The following is a 21,667-nucleotide window of genomic DNA, read 5'->3' on the forward strand; positions in this document are numbered from 1 at the left end:
GTGCTGCCCCGCTGTGGCGCGGCGAGGGGCCTTCCTCCACCTCACCAGCTCTAGTCCGGGTCAGCCAGCTGGGGGAAACCTTGAAGCTACAGTGTCATCAGAAATGGGTAGAGTTGGGTCTCATTTGAAAGGCTTGTCCAGGAATGCGACTTTGCTATCTTGTGCTCCAGACTGTTTCTCCCACTGACATGGTGGTACCAAACATGACACGGCTCTCTAGCTGTGAACAAGTTTAAAAATCACAGTGTGGCATTGGCCCCTTGCGTATTGCATGTCCAATACCTGAATCCCAACTGTGGCAGCCGGCTAACTGTTAAATAACTGGGGGACAGTGCTGATGGGTGAATATCTTTAGGCTGGGACTTCAGTGAATCCTGATGGAGCCAGGTGTACAACTCCCTTTCACTTTAATGCAGTTTTCTCTCCTAACTCCCCTCCGTTGGGCTCCTGTTAGAACTCCAGACATGATCTCCTTACATTATTTCACCTCTGATTTATTCACTTCAGTGGTGATGTTTTCTGAACTGTGCCATTAACAAAAAATCTTGTGAAACTGTGGCAATAAAATTACTTGTTTCAGTTGTTTAATATGAGAAATTTCTGAATTCACTGGTAAGTGGCAAAAGCTTCCATAGGTCAGTGGGGGAAGGGGAAAACTAAATGGTCACTGAAGAATCATTCCTATCCAGAAGAAATTCTGAAAGCTGATCACCCTTCGTTCCAGTGCTTCACCCACATTGAGTGTTCTCTTGTGTAGTTTCACTGTTCGCACTGGAAGAATGAAATTAACTAGGTTCAAGGAGTTTTCAACCACACATTGTGACTGAGTCAGGCCAGAAGAATACGGGAGAGTGGTGGAGGGGAAGTATATTAGCCCTAGATTGAGTAAGTCTCTGTTCCCAGGGTAAACTAACAAGAGCTAGTCCAGAACCAGCAGGAACTTGCCAGAATCAAGCAGGGCAATTTAGCACATGGAGCCAATTAGGAGGTTTCCAGAGTCAAGTAAATCAGACCAGTCAGAACACCTGGGACCAATTAAGAACCAGTTGAGACTGGTTAAAAAGAGCTCCTCTGCATTTAGCTCAGTGAGGAATTTGAGGAGAGCAGGGGCTGAGGAGAGTCTGAGAGGAGACAGTGAAAGCAGGTACCATGTGGTAAGGAAGGTGTTGGGGAACACTGTGGTATAAGGATTTGTAGATGTCATGAAGTTGTTACTAGAGACATTAACAGACAGCTGCTATCACTGGGTCTCTGGGCTGGGATTGGGAGTAGAGGGTGGGCCTGCCCTCTCCCCTTCCACTCCCCCCCACACCCCCCAGGGGCTGTACAAACATAAAACAAAAGTGATAGAAATGTAGCCGTGTTAGTCTGGGGTAGTTGAAGCAAAATGCAGGACAATGTAGCACTTTAAAGACTAACAAGATGGTTTATTAGATGATGAGCTTTCGTGGGCCAGACCCACTTCCTCAGATCAAAAGCGGGAAGTGGGTCTGGCCCACGAAAGCTCATCATCTAATAAACCATCTTGTTAGTCTTTAAAGTGCTACATTGTCCTGCATTTTGCTTCATAAAACAAAAGGAATTTCCTCCCCCAAAGAGCTTGCAAGGTAAGTATAAGATAAAAGATGAACACACAAGCAGATGGGAGTACAGGGAAACTGAGGTAGCATGATAGGCTGTATATATTCGGGGGATGGATTTTTAATTACTGTAAAGTAGAATGTTCTCTCTCAGAAACAGATAGTTTTGCAATTCAGCCACTTGAAAAAAGGGGCCAAAGAACATCTAATCTGAGATTTCAAATGGTGAGGTTACTGTGGTGTTAAAAATCTTTTTTTTGATCAGTTTTTAGAAGGTTATATAAACCTGTTCTTGTTCAGTAGCTATGGTAACTTTTACCCTGGAGACATTTTTTGATGTGTAGTTTAAGTCTGTAAATGAAACCAAAGTGGTAAAAATATTTCTCACTGTTTTTCATTATTACACATTTTTATTAGGGACACACAATTTAAAAGTCATAACATGGGGTGTAATACTCTTAGTTTTGGAAAATATCAACAGTCTTAACCTTGTTAGAGAAGATTTCTTGCATTTCAGAGTGTTCAGGCTGGAATAGACTTGAAAAATCAGTGTATCAATTGTATTAACTAATTCAGCCATTGTGTTTTCATCCCTCCCCTCCTCCCCCTTTCACTCCCTGGGCTTTTCTCCCTGAGGGCATACCTGTGCTGCAAAGAAACCCCAAGCACCCCTCTAGCAGCGAGTTTGAGAGCCCAGGTTAACGGACTAGTATGGCTACCCCTCTGTGATTCAGGCCTGTGGGGCTTGAGCTACGAGGTTAAAATAGCAGCATAGAGCCCAAGTTCTGAAACTTGGTGCGTGGGTTTGGAGCCAGAGTCAAAGTCTGAAAATCTACATGGTCATGTAGTGGAAGCCCAAATCAGTTGACTTGATTTCTCAGACTTCCTTTGCAGTGTAGGTGTACCCTTAGGAGCAAGTGGAAAGCAGGGGAGGGGAGGGAGGGTCTGTCCTAGCTTTTGTCCTCCTCAAGATGCGCTGTCATCTTTTAGCAGTCCATTAACACTAACTCCACATAATAAACCATCTTGTTAGTCTTTAAAGTGCTACATTGTCCTGCATTTTGCTTCCACATCTCCTTTGCAATGAGCAGTCTGAAGCTTACTCACCACTGTGGTGGTGCTGGCAGCAGCTTGCGGCTTTAGCACTGCTTTTTCCTGCAAATTTGCCCTGAAATATGGAACAGACTTGTGTTTTCCAAGCTCAGAAAGGGCTGGCATGATGGCAGCCGGCTGGCATGATGGTGGCCGGCCAGCTGTTTTAGGGCATGATCCAACAAACTGCTGAGCAGTTGCAAATTTCAGACCCTTGTTTTCCAGAAGGCTCATAGCTGTGTGTTTGCTACTTGAGTACTGGCACTTCATTTGGAGTGTGCTTAGGTGTCTAGTTAGATTTTGGCCTTTCTTGCCTGGCACAGGCTGCGCCAAGAAAGTGGATTTAGGGCCTACTTTTTAGATCATTTGATTTCACGTCAACTGTTGAGAAGAAAAGAGGTGTCCAAGCTGAAGTCCTGCTGCTTTTCAGTTTTGTGCAAGGGGTTTTTGTGCAAAAACAAGCAGTGTGGACGTTTCCTTACTGTGCAAAAAGGGAGGGAAAAAGCTCTCACGCTGCTTGTTTTTGCGCAAAAACCCCTTGCACAAAAACGGCTTGGAATAGATTAGCATATTGTTGCACTTCATTTGCATAATTGGCACTTCATTTGCATTGCCTCTTCCAGCAAAAGCCATAGTGTAGACAAAGCCTGAGCCTCAGTTTCCTCACTTGTAAAAAATGGAGCTGATGCTCTTGACCTGCTGTATAAGAAGTGGGTGCTGCTATCAGAAGACGTGTATGTCTTCTCGTACTGAACCTTCCAAACATGTCCCCCTCAACCTTCGTTAGGGCAAGTTCAGGTTGATTTTGTTGTTGTGCTGCTTATGGGACAGGTTTGGGCTGTAGGCAGGCTAATTGCAGGACACCATATCTGCTTACAACCACTCAGTGAGACTTTGGCACACCAGAGTACCGTGACTGAACATCCAGGTGTCTGTCTAGATCTGAGTGCTAAACTATGCTCTCTTCTCTGACTGCAGCCATGGGGATAGACAGACGGCTTTTTGCTTTTGTGCACGCGCAAGTCCAGGGACAAGCCTATGTAGCCGAATGGGAGACGTTGGGTCTCAAGATCAAACCTCACTGTTATCCTGCCTCTTCCTCCCTTCCCCAGCAAATCTGACGTGATCTTGCCGTTTGGAGAAACCAGCGCTTTAGATGTGCCACTTCACGCGGGATGGAAGCTTGGAATCTTTGTTTCCAAATTGCAAGCTCCCGCTCCTGCTCTTCAGGAGAGCTCAGCTGCTAAACCGGTTTTGGAATAGACGTGATTGGCAGAGGGCATGGTCAGAAATAGGATCATGCCTGGCATGGCATGAGAGCCAGCATCTGAACGAAAACCAAGGCTGTATGCGGCTGAGTGGCCCGGTTTCCTAATGGTGTCAGCAGTCATATTGGAAGAGCCATGTGGTTGGATTATCAAATTTGCGCTACACCGTCAGTCTAGCGCATAGGTTCCCAGACTGGGGGGCGTGACAAAATTCCAGGGAGGTGCGAGGTGACCAAACCTCCCCCCAAGAAAAAGCCCAGTTCGTCCAGTAAAAAAATTCAGGGAAGGGTGGAGTGTCCTGGGTAGACTTCAAAAGACCCTCCGCCTGCTCTGCTCTTAAAATGGCAACTTTTTTTTTCTCAACAAGTTTTGTTGCTATTTTGAGGGTAGAGGGGGTGGCGTGAGGGTGTCTCAAAAATAAAAAAGGGGGCGTGATGCCGAAAAGTTTGGGAACCACTGATCTAGCAGTACTTCTGGGGACTCATCTAGGATGAAATGCGGCCATTGTCAGGCAGTGTAAATCTAGTCTCCTTTACTATGGAAGCACGTTTAAATGGCCCCAGTTCAGTTCATGGTACCATATATTCACATGGAGTTTCACCCCAGATAATCTCAGCGAGTTGCATGCTGAGTTTTCCTGATCATGTCTTGGAATAAGAGTTATGTTTAACACTGAGGTGTTGCAGTCATGGTGAGGCTGGGAGACAAGGTGGGTGAGGTCGTATCTTTTATTGGCCCTGCTTCTGTGTGTGTGTGTGGGGGGGGGGGGGGGGAGAGACACACTTCTAAGCTCAAAAGCTAGTGTCTCTCGCCACCAGAAGCTGGTCCAGTAAAAAAAAATCTTACCTCACCCACCGTGTCTCTTCAGTTCTGTTTTAAAGTATTCTTTGGTGGCGTGCTGCGAAGTCTATTTTAGGTGCTGGTCATCCTAGGATCTGCCTCCTCTTCTCTAATGTAAAATGAAGCACAATGACTAACCTCGGCTTTTTTTTGGCTTGGAGTTGAGCAGGACACAGGAAGTATCTATCCTTCCAAATCCACAATAACTCCACCTCCCCCTCACGTTGGCTTGGGCTCCTGCCTTTTCTTTTGCAGAATTGCAGTTCTGTGTGGCTGAGTCAGGAAAAGGTTTTCACTTCAAAAGGGTGTATGACCACAAGATGATGCTGGTGTTACATGTGTGCTGATAGAGCTGTTTAAGACCAAGCCAGTTTGGTTTTTGCCAGCAGCAAAGTCATGCTCCTTCCCCCTCCCCCCACCCCGTTTCTGTAGTCTGTGCATTCTTATTCAGCGAGCCATGTACCTGAAAGGTAGTTTGTCAGGTTGAAGAAAAGGCTGTCTTGCATTTCTAAATCAGCTGTCCCAGCAGATGTACAAGAAAATACAAAGTGACATGGCAGGGCAGGGCAACTGACAACTGTTTAACTTCGTATATCAAATGATGCATGATTTTCAGCTACTGAAAATGCTTCCCTGCCGGGTGGTTCTTGGAGCTGTAAGTGTAATCGTGCACTTTATGAAACTTCTGTGCATTTAGGGATACCCTGGTGCTCTTTTCCTAAGTATTTGTGCTGATGTCACCATTCAAATCAAGGATGATGTAAAAAGCCTTGTAAAGATGTAACCATGTACATTCTAGCAGTTACATGGTTACGTGCCGCTGGGGGCTCTGCAGCATAACTTTTAAAAATTACATTGCAGAGCTTGAGCGAAGCCTGCCCACCCAGTGGTGGCATCTAGGGAGTTCCAGCCCCAGCCGCCGAGCTCCAGCCTGGGGAACCACAGCCAGGCAGGCAGCAGTGGGGCCGGGCTGAAGCCCTAGCCCAGGGGCAGCAGGGCAGCACAGGCCATGTTGGGAGGGACCTCCCCTGGTCCAGCAGATCCCTTTGTTTGGGACCAGTCGTCAGGTCCTGAGGGTGCCGGACGAGGGAGGTCCAACCTGTATTTGTTTAGGTTTGTCCTTTTCCCCCATTAAACTTAATCCTTTCTCTTCCTGCCCCTTCTCCATCACACCCACCTTTGTGCTTACACTACACCGGGCTTCCTTGTCTAACTGGCCTGTCTGGTCCTAGCCAGGGATCAGTTCCAGCCAGGCAGGGGGACAACTCAGCTGGTGGACAGTGGGGTGTAGCACCTCCCTCTTGCTGCTTCTGAGAAGCCGTGTGGCCCCTTTTGCCTTGTTTGTATTTCTCAAAGTTTTCATTATTGGCATTTTCGTAACCTTAGAAACTCAACTCGCTTGGCTGGGTGGGAGTTAGGGGCTCTGTGAAACTACTCTCACGGTCAGTGGCAGTGTGCGTAAATGGTCTCCCAGTGGCTTTGGTGCTGCACGTGAAGGAAGAGGTGGGAGGCCGAGTGAAGGCTGGCTGCTTTACAGAGCTGCTGGGTAACTTCCTGGCAGATTCTATTTGATCTTAGTCCACCATCCCCGTGGTGTCAGCAAGGTGCAGGCATAGTAAGGAATCAGCTTCCATAGGTATCCCACGAACCCTTAACAGGCACTCGCTCTCCCATCTCTGCTATCGGCAGCTCAGCTGCTGGGTGCCTGGTAGCGAATTCACAGCACGTAAACTGCAAAGGAAAGAAACCTCCAAGTTTCTGAGCTGCAAAACATTCTGTCCTAGAATGCAATGAGGCCGAGCCGACCTCGGCGTGTATGATTACCCAGGTCAGCCGTGCTAGCCAGAGAGAGAAGCTAGAGGGAAGCATTCTATCTCAGAAAGAAAAGCACCCTTTATTATCCGTGGGGATCGCATAAGAAAAATCTGATTGGAAAATTTCATCAGACGTGGCCCAAAGGAAGTCCGACGCAGCTGATCCTGTGTAATTAGAGCACCTTTTGTTTAAAGAGCTGAAAGTTCTTTGCGAGCACTGAGCATCGCAACATATGACAGGCAGGAAAATGACCATTTCCATTTTCCTCTAGGTAAACTGAGGCACAGCAGAAGTTTAGTTGAGATGGGTGCTTGCGTCTCTCTGTAGTATGCTTGGTCCCTACTACCTTACAGACAACAGCAGAGCCGTGGGTATATTGACAACCAAGGCATCTTTCATACTGTGTTTGTGCGTGTGTGGTTTTTTGTGTAGTGTTGTGTGTGTTTGGGGATGTGGGGGGATTTTTTTGTTTGTTTTTTGTAAATAAAGGCTGTGTGTCATGCTGGGGCAGCTGTATTCTTGCAAGGGGCACTTCTGAGCCAATAAGATTGTGCTTTCCACGGGTCTTTTTCTCTGTCTTTGATGGAAAAACAAAGCTGTAAAATAATTACGGGCAGGATTAGGAGATTTGGTACAGCTGGCCACCTAATAAATATGGCACACATTGAGCTCTCACCGTTGTTGCATATCAAATTTTATTTGATCAATTTTACTGTATTCCACGTTGCAAGCATGAGGGTGAAAGTTGTAATTATAGTTTTACTGATTTAGTCATTAAGTTTCAATCAAGCTATAACCACTGGGAATGGCTATTATTTTTTGAGTAGTTTTCTTCTGGGTTTCAGGCATTTTTCCTTTTCCCCCTCCCCCCCACTAAAATAAGTGCTTTGATATAACAAATTGTTTCTATAATGTGGATACTTACCTACCTAAAGGAGTGTTTATACCAGCTGATTAGTGCGAGTAGACTGCTTTAAGAGCGATGGCTGAACGAAGGTTTGTTTATACCAGCTGATTAGTGCGAGTAGACTGCTTTGAGACCGATGGGTGAACGAGGGTTTGTATCTTACGCATATTGCATGCTAGATGATGTGAAAATAAGGCAGGGGAGGTAAGAGTCAACATGTTCCCTAAAATTCATATACAGGCAGTCCCCGAGTTACGCGGATCCGACTTATGTCGGATCCGCAGTTACGAACAGGGTTTGCTGCCTGTCTCCCTGGTCTGCTGGAGGCCAGCAGACCAGGGAGACGGGAAGCAAAGCCTCTGAGGACGCGGGCAGCGGACAGCCCAGACGCGCCGCGGCTGTCCCGCTGCCGGCGTGCTCCGCGGCTTTGCTTCCTGTCTCCAGCAGACCAGGGAGACGCGGAGCAAACCCGCGGAGGACCCGGGCGGCGGGACCGCGATGCGTCTCGGTCCCCCGCCCGCATCTCCCTGGTCTGCTGGGGGGGGGGCGGCGCAGCTAGTACGCCCCCCCCCCCAGCAGTACAGGCTTTTTTCCGGACGCCTGTGGTAGAGCAGCTGGGGCGCTGCCGGTTGGTCACGCAGCGCCACTCTGGGTGCTACTGGACCAACCCGGCAGCACCCCAGCTGCTCTGCCTCAGGCGTCCTGATTCAGCTGCTGCTGGTTAGTTTCAGCAGAGCAGCTGGGGTGCTGGTGGGTTGGTCCAGTAGCGCCGAGGAGTGGCGCTACTGGAGCAACCCAGCAGCACCCCAGCTGCTCTGTCCCAGGCATCCCCAAGTCAGCCGCTGCTGAAACTGACCAGCGCTGACTACAGGAAGCCTGAGGCAGAGTTGCTCTGCCCCGGGGTTCCTGGAATCAGCCGCTGATCAGTTTCAGCAGCAGCTGACTTGGGGACGCCTGGGGTTCTTAAGTTGAATCTGTATGTACAGAACTGGCGTCCAGATTCAGCCTGTTGAAACTGATCAGAGGCTGATTCCAGGAAGCCCGGGGCAGAGCAACTCTGCCTCGGGCTTCCTGTAGTCAGCCGCTGGTCGGTTTCAGCAGTGGGCTGAATCTGGATGCCAGTTCCGACTTACATACAGAGTCAACTTAAGAACAAACCTACAGTCCCTATCTTGTACGTAACCCAGGGACTGCCTGTATAGTGTAAAACCAATATTAATGTGTGAGGTTTGTTATCCTCCTTGGTTTTCAAAGCTAAAACATTCCCCTGTGATATTTGCACCCTAGCCAAAAAGCAGCTGTGCAACAAACTAGACAAGAAATAGCTCAGATAATACTGAGGCTCTAGGAATGGAGGGAGTTAAGCACATTAGTGACACTCCCCTCCCCCCCCCAAAAAAGTGAGATGAAAAATGCAAATAAAATCTGACACTAGGCACAGTTTATATAATTAAAGTATAATACAATTTTTCCACAATTGAATCTTACTTGCAGGGGCTTCTGAATATCAAAACATTGAAACAGGCCATGTATAACATTGAAGAAATCACTTAGGGTACACTTATTTCAAAATAAGCTATTCTGGAAGAAATACTTCGAAATAGCACATCTACACTACAGGGAAGCCTCAACATCAGTTCGAGGCGGGCTTCCCTAATATGGACGTACTACCTTAGTTTAGAGTCACGGAAGCACTGGGGAGTAATTACTTTGAATGGCCCTGGGGAGAAACCTGTTTTGAAATAGCAGTGGTGGAGCGTCCACACAACTGCTATTCCAAAATAGCTATTTCGGGAGAGGTGTTATTCTTCGTGGAATGAGGTTTACAGAAATCAGCATAGAATTGCTGCGTAGATGCTTGCATTATTTCAGAATAACGGACGTTATTCTGATATAATGCTGCAGTGTAGCCGCACCCTTACAAATGGACAGATAAAACACAAGGGGAAAGAGCTATAGAACACCACCAAATCATCCCCAGAAAGATAGGAGAATTGCAGTGGTAGCATATGCGAAGAGCTACAGAGTCTTCCTGTTGTCACCACTATTCAGTTCACTCGAAGGGTGCAGGTAGTAAACCTTTTTATTGCATCTACGGGTCAGAATTCCTCTTCATCATCTTCCTCGATATAGTCTGGATGTTTAGTCTTCATAGGTCTTTACAAAGAGCTGCCAGAAGTACTTGGAAAACATGAAATCATAAGTAGTGGAAAGGAAAACCAGATGTTCTAAAATTATTTCACTTTTAATCATCAACGGTGGTGTCAATTATGTGACCAGGAAACGCTATTTTAAAATGGACAGTGTCCATTCTAAACAGTAACACTGGGCTGCTTATGGGTCGTTACTTGATGGATTGATTAGCCCAGTCTCTTTGTCAGGTTTATAATGGTGACATATGCAGTAATTAGAGGAAAGTTGGGTCAGAGTACAAACATTCCCCACCCTCTCCCACTTGCTGCAAACTTCATTTTATGGTCTGAAAGTAAGTTTATCTGAGTTTGACTGACAATGTTTCCTTTCTAAGAGCCAATGAGCCAGTTCAACACCGTGAATTTTACATCCTGCTGACTTTTCCACAGAGGTGAGAAAAAAGTCATTTGGAGCTCTGCCTGGGGAAGTTAGCTAACAAACAATTTTTTCCATGTAATATTTAGATATTGTTATGGTTACGACCTGGGTTTTGTGGGTTAGTCAGTATAAAACACTTGTCAGCTGTGGTCTTTGTTGGCAAACTTCAGGCCTCCTCTTGCCCTGTTCTTCACTTTTTAGTGTCTTTGTTTTAGTCTGTGCTTTGTGTCCTTCTCTTCCTGTTTCCACTTTCAGAATCTAGCCAATGACTCGCTCGCCTGTTTTGTGAGAGGATTTGTTCTGTTGAGAAATGAGGAGGAAAGAGTTCTTCTGTGGTAGGCTCCAGAAGCTTTTTCAGTCTTGTCGGTGCACTTTGACTCTGCCCCAGAATTCACTGGGCCACACCTGTTCTCCTGTAGACTTCCAGTGAGCTATGGGACACTTCCTCCCCAATGCATGAAAAGATCACCAGTGGCAGATCTGGGGAGGTGTCAGGATAGAATGGGCTATCTGGCCTTGCTAGAAGATGGGGACTGTAAAGAAGAGAAGAGGGTGAAGAGGAACAAGACCTTTTGCTTACCCATGAAGAGCAAAGAGAAGGAGCAAACTCTGTGGCTGTCCTCAGCAAACCAAAACCGTTGTGCTTCCTCCAAGGTGATGGTGGACCACAGCCTACTTAGGAAGTGTGGAAGTCAGAATTCCCCGAAGCTCAGTTGGGTTGAGTGTGTCAGACAGCTTCTTCTGAGGTCAGTGCGGGGTGTGTGTGTGTGATAGAGCTTCACTTACAACCAACACTTTTTTTAACAGCTGCGATCCGAGTTTTGGGTTCCTTCCAAGTGCCGAGTAGAGGGATGTTGAACTCTCATGGACTGAAAGGGCTTCAAACATGTACTTGCATTGTGGGACCAAGATAGCAGTTTACCCTGTAATCCTCTCAAGCCCCAAATAAAGAACAGCAAGAAGAGAGATTTCAGCTCCATCCTCCGTTTTGCACAAAAACCCCTCTTGTGCAAGATCCTGTATACCTCATTTTTTGAGGCATAATGGATCTTGTGCAAAAGGTTTTTTTTTGCGCAAAACGGACCTGTCTACTGCTTGTTTTTGCGCAAAAACCTCTTGCACGAAAAGCATCTGTGGAGAATATGCAAATGACAGCATGACAAATGCTAATGAGTGCTTCATTAGCATACTCTCTGATGACAAATACCTGCAGTGTTGACATAGCTTGGGAATGCACATAGAGCAATGAGTAGTGCTTTTGAAAACTTCACACCTATTCAATTGCAGGGGAAGGAAAGTGGCTTGTGTCACTTCGCTTTTGGCCCATATTCCAGGTCTCTTTTTGTTTGTTTTTTTTTGTTTTTAAAGCATCATGATCTGTCATCTAAAAGTTAGCCCCTAACCTGCGTATGAGACAGTTTTTGCTAATCCTAAAGTTTGTATAACATATTAGATTTCAGTTAAAACTGTTATTTTTAAACAAACAAAACCCAACAAACATTCCCCAACAGAAACTGCCATCTGCAATTATTAAACAACTCTCAGCCAGCCAGATCCGGGCTCTGCTCAGATCCACGCTGTTTTTGCCTAAAGACAGTGACAGACCCTGGTTCTAAGAGCTTAATCTAAAGTGAAAGTGAAATTGACTGTGGATGGATGTGAAATGAACTTCATTGTCTGTCATAAGAAATTTGAAAAGGCAACAGCATTTTTAGATAAGAGCAGGAATTTTTCTGTATTAATAGTCTAAGGTGGTTTTAGTAACACAGGTTCCAATTGTTTAAAATGGACTGTTTTCCTTTAATTTACTGACAGTTCCCACGATGGTATTGATGGTGGTCATGTGTGACCATGCACGCATGCGTGTGGGCACGCACTGCATGTTTGGTTTGAGTATAAAATGATACAAGCAGTTAGCAGCGGGACCTGCTGAGGCTGGCAAGACAAGCAGTGCTTGTGATTGTTGAATGTACATTGTCTTTTGAATTAATCATGGGAGGGGATTGAAATATTCATACATTTAATCTATGCTAGCTCTGATCTACAAATGCTGGAGTATTTTGCCAAGCCCCTGTGCAGGAGTGTAATTGAGCAGTGGTCTAAAGGCTGCAGAGAAGATGAAATGGCTGCTGTTATGACCGAGTGGAGAAGGCGGAGAAGAAGTATAGCTAGATAAGAAGGAAGCTCAGATTAAAAGCTGCAGCTTGAAATTGCTTGTAAATAAAGATGAATGCTGGCAGAAATCCACAGATGCTGCCAACAAATACATCATATAATTAAAGGCTGAAACAGCAAATTAGGAACTGGCAGTCACCTTACCAGTCAGCCACACAGTGCCTCTTCTGTCTTCCTACACACACATGCCTTCATTCTCTTCTTCAGCTCCCAAGATTCATGCGTTGGTGAATCTATTCAATGCATACCTTTAGGATGACACAGCTACCCTCTTAGTTTGGCAGCTTGATACCTGCTTCATCTGAACTTGCATTCTTTCACTCATTATTATTATTATTTATTATTATTATTAATAATATATTAAGTAGTATTGTTATAGCACCTAGAAGCCCTCATTGTGGGCCATGGGAGCAGATCTTCAACTGATGTAAGTTGTCTTACCTCCACTGACTTGAGTGCAGCTAGGACAAGTTCACTCCAGTTAAGAATTTGCCCTTAATTTTTAAGGAAAGAAGGCTGTAGGAAGGTGGAGGGGATCAAGAATCCATATTAAGAGGAATATGGTTTGGCAAACTGTAACGCAGGTGAAATTTCCATAGCATGAGGCCAGTCCTACTCACAAAGTTTGAGGAGATTTTAAAATGCTCATTATTCAGCATGAAACTGAGGAGAATTCAGAAAACACTGGTTGTATCCTCACAGTCTTTCACTTAACTAGAGTCTCAGTGTCATTGATCCTCCTGTAACATCGTTTTTACCCCATGCTGTCGGGAGATCATTTTACGTTTGATGGAATGTCTCGTTACATTCGGAAGCGACTCTTTGCTGTAAGAAAAATACTTCCGGCTTGTGGAGTTTTTAAAACGAAAAATATAAATTTAATAGATTTAATACCGATCCCTGCATAAGCAGTAAACTGGTTAAACATAACGTTTAACTGGTTAACAGATTAAATGGGGTTTTACATCCCTACTCACTGAAACAAGTGTCACCAGGACAGGTTGCACCACACGGATATTGGTCTTAACAGTTGGACCGAGGGACTAATTCACATTTATATGAAGACCCCTTTACATTCTTTATGGCAACTGCACGCAAACATAGTTGAAGCAGAGTCGGTGATCTAACATAACCAGGGTGAGTGCTTATCGTAAGTACAGTAAACAAAGACTGGAGTTTTCAAAGCTATTTAGCTGCCTAATTTGCCACCAAAGGGCTTAATTCAGCCTTTTCATCTTGGGACTGAAGAAAATTTCCAAATGTGTAGGACCTTTGGGCCATACCTAAATGTTAGCCAGTGTAGGCGTGGGCCAGAATGAGGTGGCCAGTAGTTACTTCAGATTGGACAAGGGAACATCCCACAAGAATTAGGCCAGTGAAAGTCAAGCTTGGTCTGGGTGCACCCTGTTTACAAGGCGGCTCAAAATCAGCTTCCTATTGGAGACTGGGAAGAGAGCAGCTGGGAGAAGAAATCCAATGACAAATGCCTTGCTGGAGAGGCGAAATGGGCTACTTCAGCATCGGTCAGCTAAGGCCACTGGCTGACGAGGCTGCTGGAAGAGAGATGGGTGGGAGGCAGGAGTGTGGGATGCTTTGGCATGGCAGATTGGGGTACTTGAGCCACCTCATCCTCTAATGGCCATGGAGGCACTTGGCGAAGCTGTTGAGGAAATTCCAACCAGTGTCTCCTTAAAGAAGGGTAAGGAGGGAACTTGGGATCATTGGTGCTGCTTTCCCTGAGGTGCAACAGGAACTCTGTGCACGTTACAGCCCCTGGTATGTTCCATTTCTAACCCCTTGCGGAGAGTGAGATCCAAAGTACCTCTGTGTTGTGGCATGTCTCCAAACAGACGTTGTCTTTCAACAGTTAGGGGAGCAGCGGGGAATTTTTATGAAATCTCTCTTGCATCACTGTGAGAAGGAAAAGCAGGAAAGACAGATCCAGATTCGTCTTGTCTTCTCGGTGCTCCAAGGATTCATCCAACGCCCATTGTGGTCAATCAACCTCCAGGCTCCTGTTGTCTACAGAGAGCTTTGGGGCAGGCCTTTAGTTTGAAGGGGGTCGTGCCTTCAAGCAGTGGGAGGTTGACTCTGTGGTGGGCATAAACTTAGCATTTTTCAGGTTCACGATCAAAGCAAAACCTCCAGACTTTGCAAGCTGAGACCTGGGGGTGCTGTCAACTCAGGGGCTGGCTCCTCGTGTAACCCCCTGGGCATCTACACCATTAATAGAGAGATTATGGTCCATACCCACGTGTAAAGTGCTTCAGGGTCTATGTATAAAAAATACTAGTTATACCCCTAAACCATGCCCCCCAGCATCCACCCCATGAGTGTTTTTTGGCTCCCTCTCTGTCCGATCCACAGGGGATGAGTCAGCTGGGAGAAGTGGGTCTTTAGCTTAAGCCATCGGGCCTCTCATTTTCTATCCCTGGTATCTGCCAAGATGGTGTCATCAGCACAAGAGAGGGCTTATCTGGGATTTGAACGGTCAGGGTGAGCTTTCCCTGCTCAGAGGAAGCGCATAACCCTGTGGCCACGCGCCCGATGCGCAGAGATGGGTGGTGTTGAACCTTCTTTGAATGTCTCAGTAAGGCATATCAGTGTCTAAGAAATCAGATGTAAATACTGTTCTCTCCTCTTCCCTTTGCTGAATTCTTTTTTCCTAGCCAGGAGCCACCATTGGAGCTTATGGGAAGAAAAAGTGATGTTTTTGGGAGATGACAATCTTCCTTCCATGTGTTACATGAACAAAGGAGCCAATTTATTTTAATAAACTGGAACATGCTCCGAAGAGCCAAATTTGTATCAGTTTCTTAGTAACACGATACACACCGAGAGCTATAGAGCAGTCTGTCACATGCTGCAATGTGGAATTTCAGCCAGGCTCAGCGAGAGGAACTTGTCTGCAGAGAGGATGTGTATATTTCAATTCAGTTGATTTTATTTTTTCTCTTCAGTGGCCAGAAGAAAAATGCAAGCAGGTTCTTCAAGACTTGGGGAAAAAATGCCTTATAATAATTATTATGTTAGATAATAATTAAATGAGAAGGTCAAATGGTGAGGATATAATTTTAATTAGAAAACCAAAAAGAGAACAGGAAAGGAATTTCCAGCTAGAATTGTAATGTCAGTTAGCATAAGTTAAGATATTGTGGTTATTAATCAGCCTCACATGTGAAATTAAAAAAACCCAAGTATTCAATCTATTAAAGGAAACATTTTAGATAGTAACTGAGGTGCTCCGAGTTTGTGATATACAAGAAATATTAGCCTGTTTTAAGCAGCATGTTAGAAAAAAAATTAAACGCGTTAGAAGCTTTTCTCTACAAAGTTGTGGGCAGATCTAATGCAAAGAGCATAAAAAAATCTTTGTTGCACCTCTGTTTGAAGAGAGATATGAAGTTAAACGCATTTTTGTTGGCTTATCTACATTATCAGTTATGGGTCTTTCTCCCCTCCACCCCATTCCCTGGAGGTGAATGCCAAGATTTCTGATGGTTGTATCACATTTAGATGCAATCGGAGATGCAGGCTTCTCTATTCAAATGAGCAAGGAGAGACTTCTGAGTCTCTGAGCTCGGCTGTATTATAAAAATTGCATTAACTTAATGAAATCTTTTTGAAACCCTTATAATTGAGTATAAACCCCTCATGTAGAGACACTCAGAGTGGTTTAACCCTCACTTACATTGGTTTAGCTCATGCTGGTGAAGTACTAATAAGTGAGGGCTGACAGGTTTGAATAGGTTTTCAGACTCTTAGTGTTTTAAATCTGTTTCCTGAAGCCAATAGAACTCTTCTGCAGTAGCTCGGGTGTGATTCTGCCTCATGTTCTAGCACTATTTAAGTCCCTTGAGTCTCTTTCCAGGACATCTTGAGTGACAGAGGTAAGCAAGGATCAGATACTACAGATGCAGCGAAGGGTGTGTTTTATTGGGAGGTCCGGGAATGTTTGGAAGAATCTCTGCATCATGGAGAGAAGTCATACCACAGCAGAGCCGCTGCGTCTGATTCTGAGTGGATAGTGGTGTCCATCAGCAGTAACTGTGGATTTATATGGACATTAAACTGAGTAGTGAGATCAGAACTAAGGTAGTTTTTTTTACTCTGTGCAGCACCAGGCACAATTTTGATCCTATACGTATAAATGTAATCAGGATATTTTGCTGCTCACTTTTAAAGGGCAAGGAAAGCTGCTTAAGGGGCCCAGATAGCCCCCATAAAAATCTGTGAGCTAATTCCCAAAGATTGCAAGTGGGAGATAGATCACGTCTCAAGATCAAAGGGGGGGATGTAAGGCCAAGGCGAACAGAACAATTCCATTTCAGAGACAAAAGGAAAATAATATATCTTGCGGTACAGAGTCTTTCAGGCCTTGGCTGAGAATTCAGGGGTCTGGTACTAGCTCTGCTACTGCTCCAAAGGTGTACCCTTTAGCCGCTTTTGTGCTGTAGTTTTCCCCAAATGTCTGTAATAATTACCTTGCCCGGCTTTTGTGAGATTTAATTTAATGTCTCTAAAGCACTTTCTGCTCCTTGGATATAAGATGCTATAGAAGTGTAGCACATTGCATTTTCATTTGATTAAGAGTAAACTTATGCAAATGGTGTTTAAGAATGAATGGCACCAGACTGAAAAATGTTCCCTTAGCGCTAGGGTGAATCAGAAATTAAATTTGTATGGTGCACAGCAGCGAAGGCTTCCCAGCCCTCTGAGTACCGAAACAAAAACTCGTTGAAACCAATACAGTGTCTTTCCTAAGAACTCAAGAAAACAAAACCTTAGTCATAGGGCAAAGCGTAGCTCGCAAGCAGCTAGAGCAGCAAAAATAAAGGCTACGTCTACACTGTGCATTGTTGCACAAGAAGATATGCAAATGGGGCGTGGCAATGAATATCGCCACACCTCATTTGCATACCTAATGAGCTGCCATTTTGCCGATGGGTCTTTCGCGCAAGAGCTGTTCTGCTGCTTATTTTCAGGAAGAACGGCTCCTGCGCAAGAGGGGTTTTTTGCACAAGAAGGGGCAGTGTAGACAGCTCCTTTTTGCGCAAAAACTCTTTCTGCAAAAATGGCGGCTCATTAGGTATGCAAATGAAACGCAGCGATATTCATCACCGCATCTCAGTTGCATATCTTCTTGTGCAACAATGCGCAGTGTAGACATAGCCGAAGAGTAAGGGTAAACATTTCAAAAGCCTCCAGGGGCTGTAAGTTCTTACAAGTCACATTTGCAGAGCAGACTTAAAGTCAGATTTTTAAAGGTATTTAGGTGCCTGACTCCAAGTTGTTAGCTGGCAAAATATCTTTAAAAACCTGATCCTGGGGAACCTCCGTCTTACGGAAAGTCAGTGGCTCCAAAGTCACGTTTGAAAATGTTACCCCGAAGCCATGGTAGGATGGCCTGATGTTCTGTGGGAAAGTTAAGCCTTCATCCCCAGACTGGCAGTTGCCCTGCTCAGAGCCAGGAGTAAGCCTGACTTCCCATGCTCTGCTCTCTTGGCTCTTGGGCACTGGGGAATGGCACTGTAGTTGTGTGATGTTGTGTCGCCCAGATGGATGTTACAATTTTCAGGTCCGATTGAGCAAGAAAAGGCTGCGTGCTCTCCCTTCCTTAGCTGGCTGATGGAGAGGTAGGATAGCCTAGGGGTCAGGGCTCTCTCCTGGGAGTTGGTTGACCCTAGTTCAAATCCCTGCTCCACCACAGACTTCCTGTGTGACCTTGGGGCTAGATGTGCGGCAGGAGTTTGAAATGCCTGCCTATCAGTGGGATCTGTAGCCTGCTGGACTCTTAAGGGTGAGCTAAGAGCACCTCCGCAGGATCAGGACTTGGGTGCCTGTGTGTATGCACACTGATAGAAATGGAGAGCCCTTTACCAGCAGAAATGTAGGCACTGTGGAAGTTTTGGTGCCTATAGGGTCAAGTGGCAGCTGTGTAGGGGGTTTGGGGATCTAAACCAAGCATGGGGAACCTCATGCCCAGGGGTCTGATCTGGCCCCTTAGGCTCAGGGATTCCCCCTCATTGGGGAGCCTGCACTGGCACTCCAGCCCCTCTGCCACCCACCCACAAGGCTGGAGCACACAACATCTACTAGCCTGGGCCCCTGTGTCTGAGGGGAATGTGAGGTGTGTCTTTCCGTCCCAGTCAAGGGCTTCTCACTTGTGTGTGGCCCCTGACTGATTTTTCTGTGGGTCAGCGACTCCCGACCCAAAAAAGGTCTCCCTCCCCGATCTAAACTTTGGATTTTGGCTCCTAAAGTGTCAGGAGAGTGCCTAACTCCCTTTGTGGATCTAGCCCGGGGGTGGGCAAATACTGGTCCACAGGCCGGATTCAGTTCCCATGGTTGGACTCTGGCAGTCTGTTGCTGCTATAGTTACCTGCGCTTCCACAGGTGCGGGCGTTGGCCACTGATTGCCATTCCTGGTCAATGGGAGCTGTGGGAAGCCGTGTCCTGGTCTGTGCTGCTTCCCACGGCTCCCATTGGCTGGGAGTGGAGATTTGAAGCCAATAGGAGCTGCAAGCGACCCCACCAGCAGAGGCAAAGGTAGATTTAGAAGCACCGGCCGGCCAGGAGCTAACCCATCTTCTTGTCCACCCTGATTTAGTGCCTAGTTTCTAGGCTTCAGCTTCTCATCTGTACCATGGGGAGACCAACCTGTCCATATCTCAGTGGGGGTTGTGAGAATAAATATGTTAAAGATGGTGAAGTGCTCGGGTACTGCAGTCATGGGAGGCAGGTAAGCACCAGAGAGAGCATCTAAAGTGCAAGGACCATGGCCGGCTAGAGACCAGAAGTGCCCCTGGAGCTGCTCTCCCAAGTCACAAAGTGGGGAAAAGCACTGTGGCATCTGTGTTCCCCCTTCTGCTGGAGAAATGGCCTGCTTCAACCCAATTTAAATGTTCTACGTAAGACGTCAGTAGCAACTCCTCATGCCTGGTCGGTTGTGTTTCAGATGTTTTTGGAGGATACGTCTGGTTTGTTTTATTTGCATAGAGGAAAAATGCAAAATTTCAGAGGCGATTTTTACGAGCTTTGGTAATGTGTTAAATAGCACTGAATTTAGTGATTGCATTATAACTAGTATTGGATTGTGCTATACCTTTCTATGCCAATTCATAATGACCTGACTTTTTGCTTCTCTGAATGATAAAGACAACTTGATCAGTCCCTTAGGAGAGAAAACAGGAATTGTAACTGTCTCTCCATTCCCCTGTTAGTAATTTCAGCTGTGTAAGACAGTTACAGAGTGGTCTATGGAGTAGATAGCTGGTGGGACTGAAAGGAAGTATACCACACACTAATGGTGGAAAGGGTTTTACCTCTCTGGCTCGGTCCTTTCTTTAGCATTATCATGCGGTACGAGCTCTGTCCTTTGCTGATTTCTCTATCAGTGGTGATGTGCACATACCTTGAGGGCCTCTAGGTAATCTTTTCTGTGTGCTTTCACTCTTCCCTGTTTGTGACTTGAGACTCGACTTGAGACTTGCTAATTTTGTTAAATCGACTTGGTGAAAAAATTGTCCATTAATGCCGATATTGATGGCTTGTACAAAAGTGACTTGACATTTTTTAAATTAAGACTTGAGACTCAACTTGGGACTTGACTTGGACTTGACAATGATGACTTGAAGACAACACTGGTAATATTACACGAAGGCCTGTTCTCTTCAGCGGGTATTAATCAGCTTACACTGAGCACCTTTTAGTTTTTAACTCTTCTTAAGTGAGCTAAATTTTCCCTCATAACTAATCTTCTCTCCAAACGTCTGTATGCACCAAAAGGTGGCACTTTCAACAGTGCTCATCACTGCTTAACTTTGCTCCCATTGAAGTCAGTATTTGAATTCCTGTCAACTGGTCAGCTCCGAGTGTTTCTCAAAACCCCCATGGAAGCTTGCAGCAAGCAGCTGCCCACATGAGGAAGTTGGAATCGTTTTAGTTCATGTGGTTTTTAAAGTGTGATGTGACTCTCAGCCCAAAAGGCTCGGTAGACGCTTCTGTTTCAGTTCAAGCCAGACTTGTTTTGGCTTTGCTTCAGTTGATTAGGAACAGAGTTCAGTGATTGAAATAAGCCACATACACCAAAAGACGTGTCCGTGCAGGAGGATTGATGTAGCTAGGAATCCGCATTGGGACCCCAAAGTGGATCTCAACCCCCTTTTAATGGGGTTGCTAAGGTTGACCTTGGCTGGAGTGTCAGGGTTTGGACAGGCTCAGTTTGGTGCCCGCTCCTGGGGTCGTGAAATAATGTTTATCAAAATGGGGTTGCAGTGCAATGAAGATTGAGAACCCTGAACTATATCTGTGTTAAACAACAAATAGTCTAGTAGCACCTTAAAGACTAACACAACATGTAGATGGCATCATGAGCTTCTGTAGGCACAGCCCACATCTTCAAGTTACAGGTGTGTTAGAAGTCCAGATCCAAGAATAAATAAGGGGAGAGGGGGGGGAAAAAAAAGGAGGGGGAGGAAGAAAAAAAGAGACCGTGAGTAGATAAGGTTCAGAGGCATAGCCAAGTTAGTCTGTAACAGGAAAAACTAAAAAAAACAACGGAATAGTCTAGTAACACCTTAAAGACTAAATAGTTACAAGAAGCTGATAAGAACCATTAGTTTGCACTTGGAAAGGGAGGATGACCAACACTGGTCACTTGTGTTGGTCATCTTCCTTTTTAAGTGCAAACTAATGGTTCTTATCTGCCTCTTGTAACTATTTAGTCTTTAAGGTGTTACTAGACTATTCCGTTGTGTTTTTTTTTTAGTTTTTCCTGTTAGACTAACTTGGCTACGCTTCTAAAGCTTTTTATATCTATGTTGGCCTTCAGCACTGAGCCATTCTATAGGCTAATCCAATTCTGACCAGAAGATGGCAATCTTGATACACACGTGAAGTCTGGTAGTTAAATTTTTGTTCCCAGAGATGGAAAAACTGCATGCTTCCTTTGGTTAATTTGAAAAATACACCTCTTAGCAAGGCGAGGATAAGTGCTAATGATAAAATACACACATTTTTAGTGGCGATTTCCCCCAACAAGCAAACGCTACTAGGAAATTAGAAGTGCGCTTAGATTTATGCCTCATTACACATTTCACAAGGTTCATCTGGTAATGATTTAAGACCAAATGTTTTGAAATTCATGACTCTTTCCAGCCATAATTATAACACTAAAAGGGTAATAAGACAACAGGTGCTAATATCGTCACATTAGGCAGCCTGCTCTGTAAAATAAAGCTAGAAGCATAATGATGCCATTAAGGCCAATTTTTATTATTTGAGCTTATCTCTAAAGTATTTCAGCCTTTGTTCAGATTTCGTGTTTCATGATTAGCATGCATGGGCACACTAGTGTGAGAGGAGAGCTTGCAGACTTCCGACTTGCTTAGCACTGTGTATCACTAGAGTTCATAATT

At 45.3% G+C, this 21,667-nt stretch overlaps 1 protein-coding gene across 4 annotated transcripts in view; it reads left to right on the forward strand.

The window, feature by feature from the left end:
- Nucleotides 1-21,667, forward strand: part of SLC25A26 (solute carrier family 25 member 26) — a 154,002-nt gene that overhangs the window by 16,714 nt on the left and 115,621 nt on the right. Inside the window, exon 1 of one of the 4 annotated variants that reach the window (XM_075938548.1) lies at nt 763-1,154. The exons of the other annotated variants lie outside the window; for them this stretch is intronic. Coding sequence (XP_075794663.1) covers nt 972-1,154 — 183 coding nt within the window. The 5' untranslated portion in view covers nt 763-971. Of the gene's footprint in view, nt 1-762; nt 1,155-21,667 lie in introns of those variants that run through there. 4 annotated transcript variants of the gene reach the window in all.

Source organism: Pelodiscus sinensis, chromosome 11 (genome assembly GCF_049634645.1).
Source record: "Pelodiscus sinensis isolate JC-2024 chromosome 11, ASM4963464v1, whole genome shotgun sequence".
Classification (NCBI taxonomy): domain Eukaryota; kingdom Metazoa; phylum Chordata; order Testudines; family Trionychidae; genus Pelodiscus; species Pelodiscus sinensis.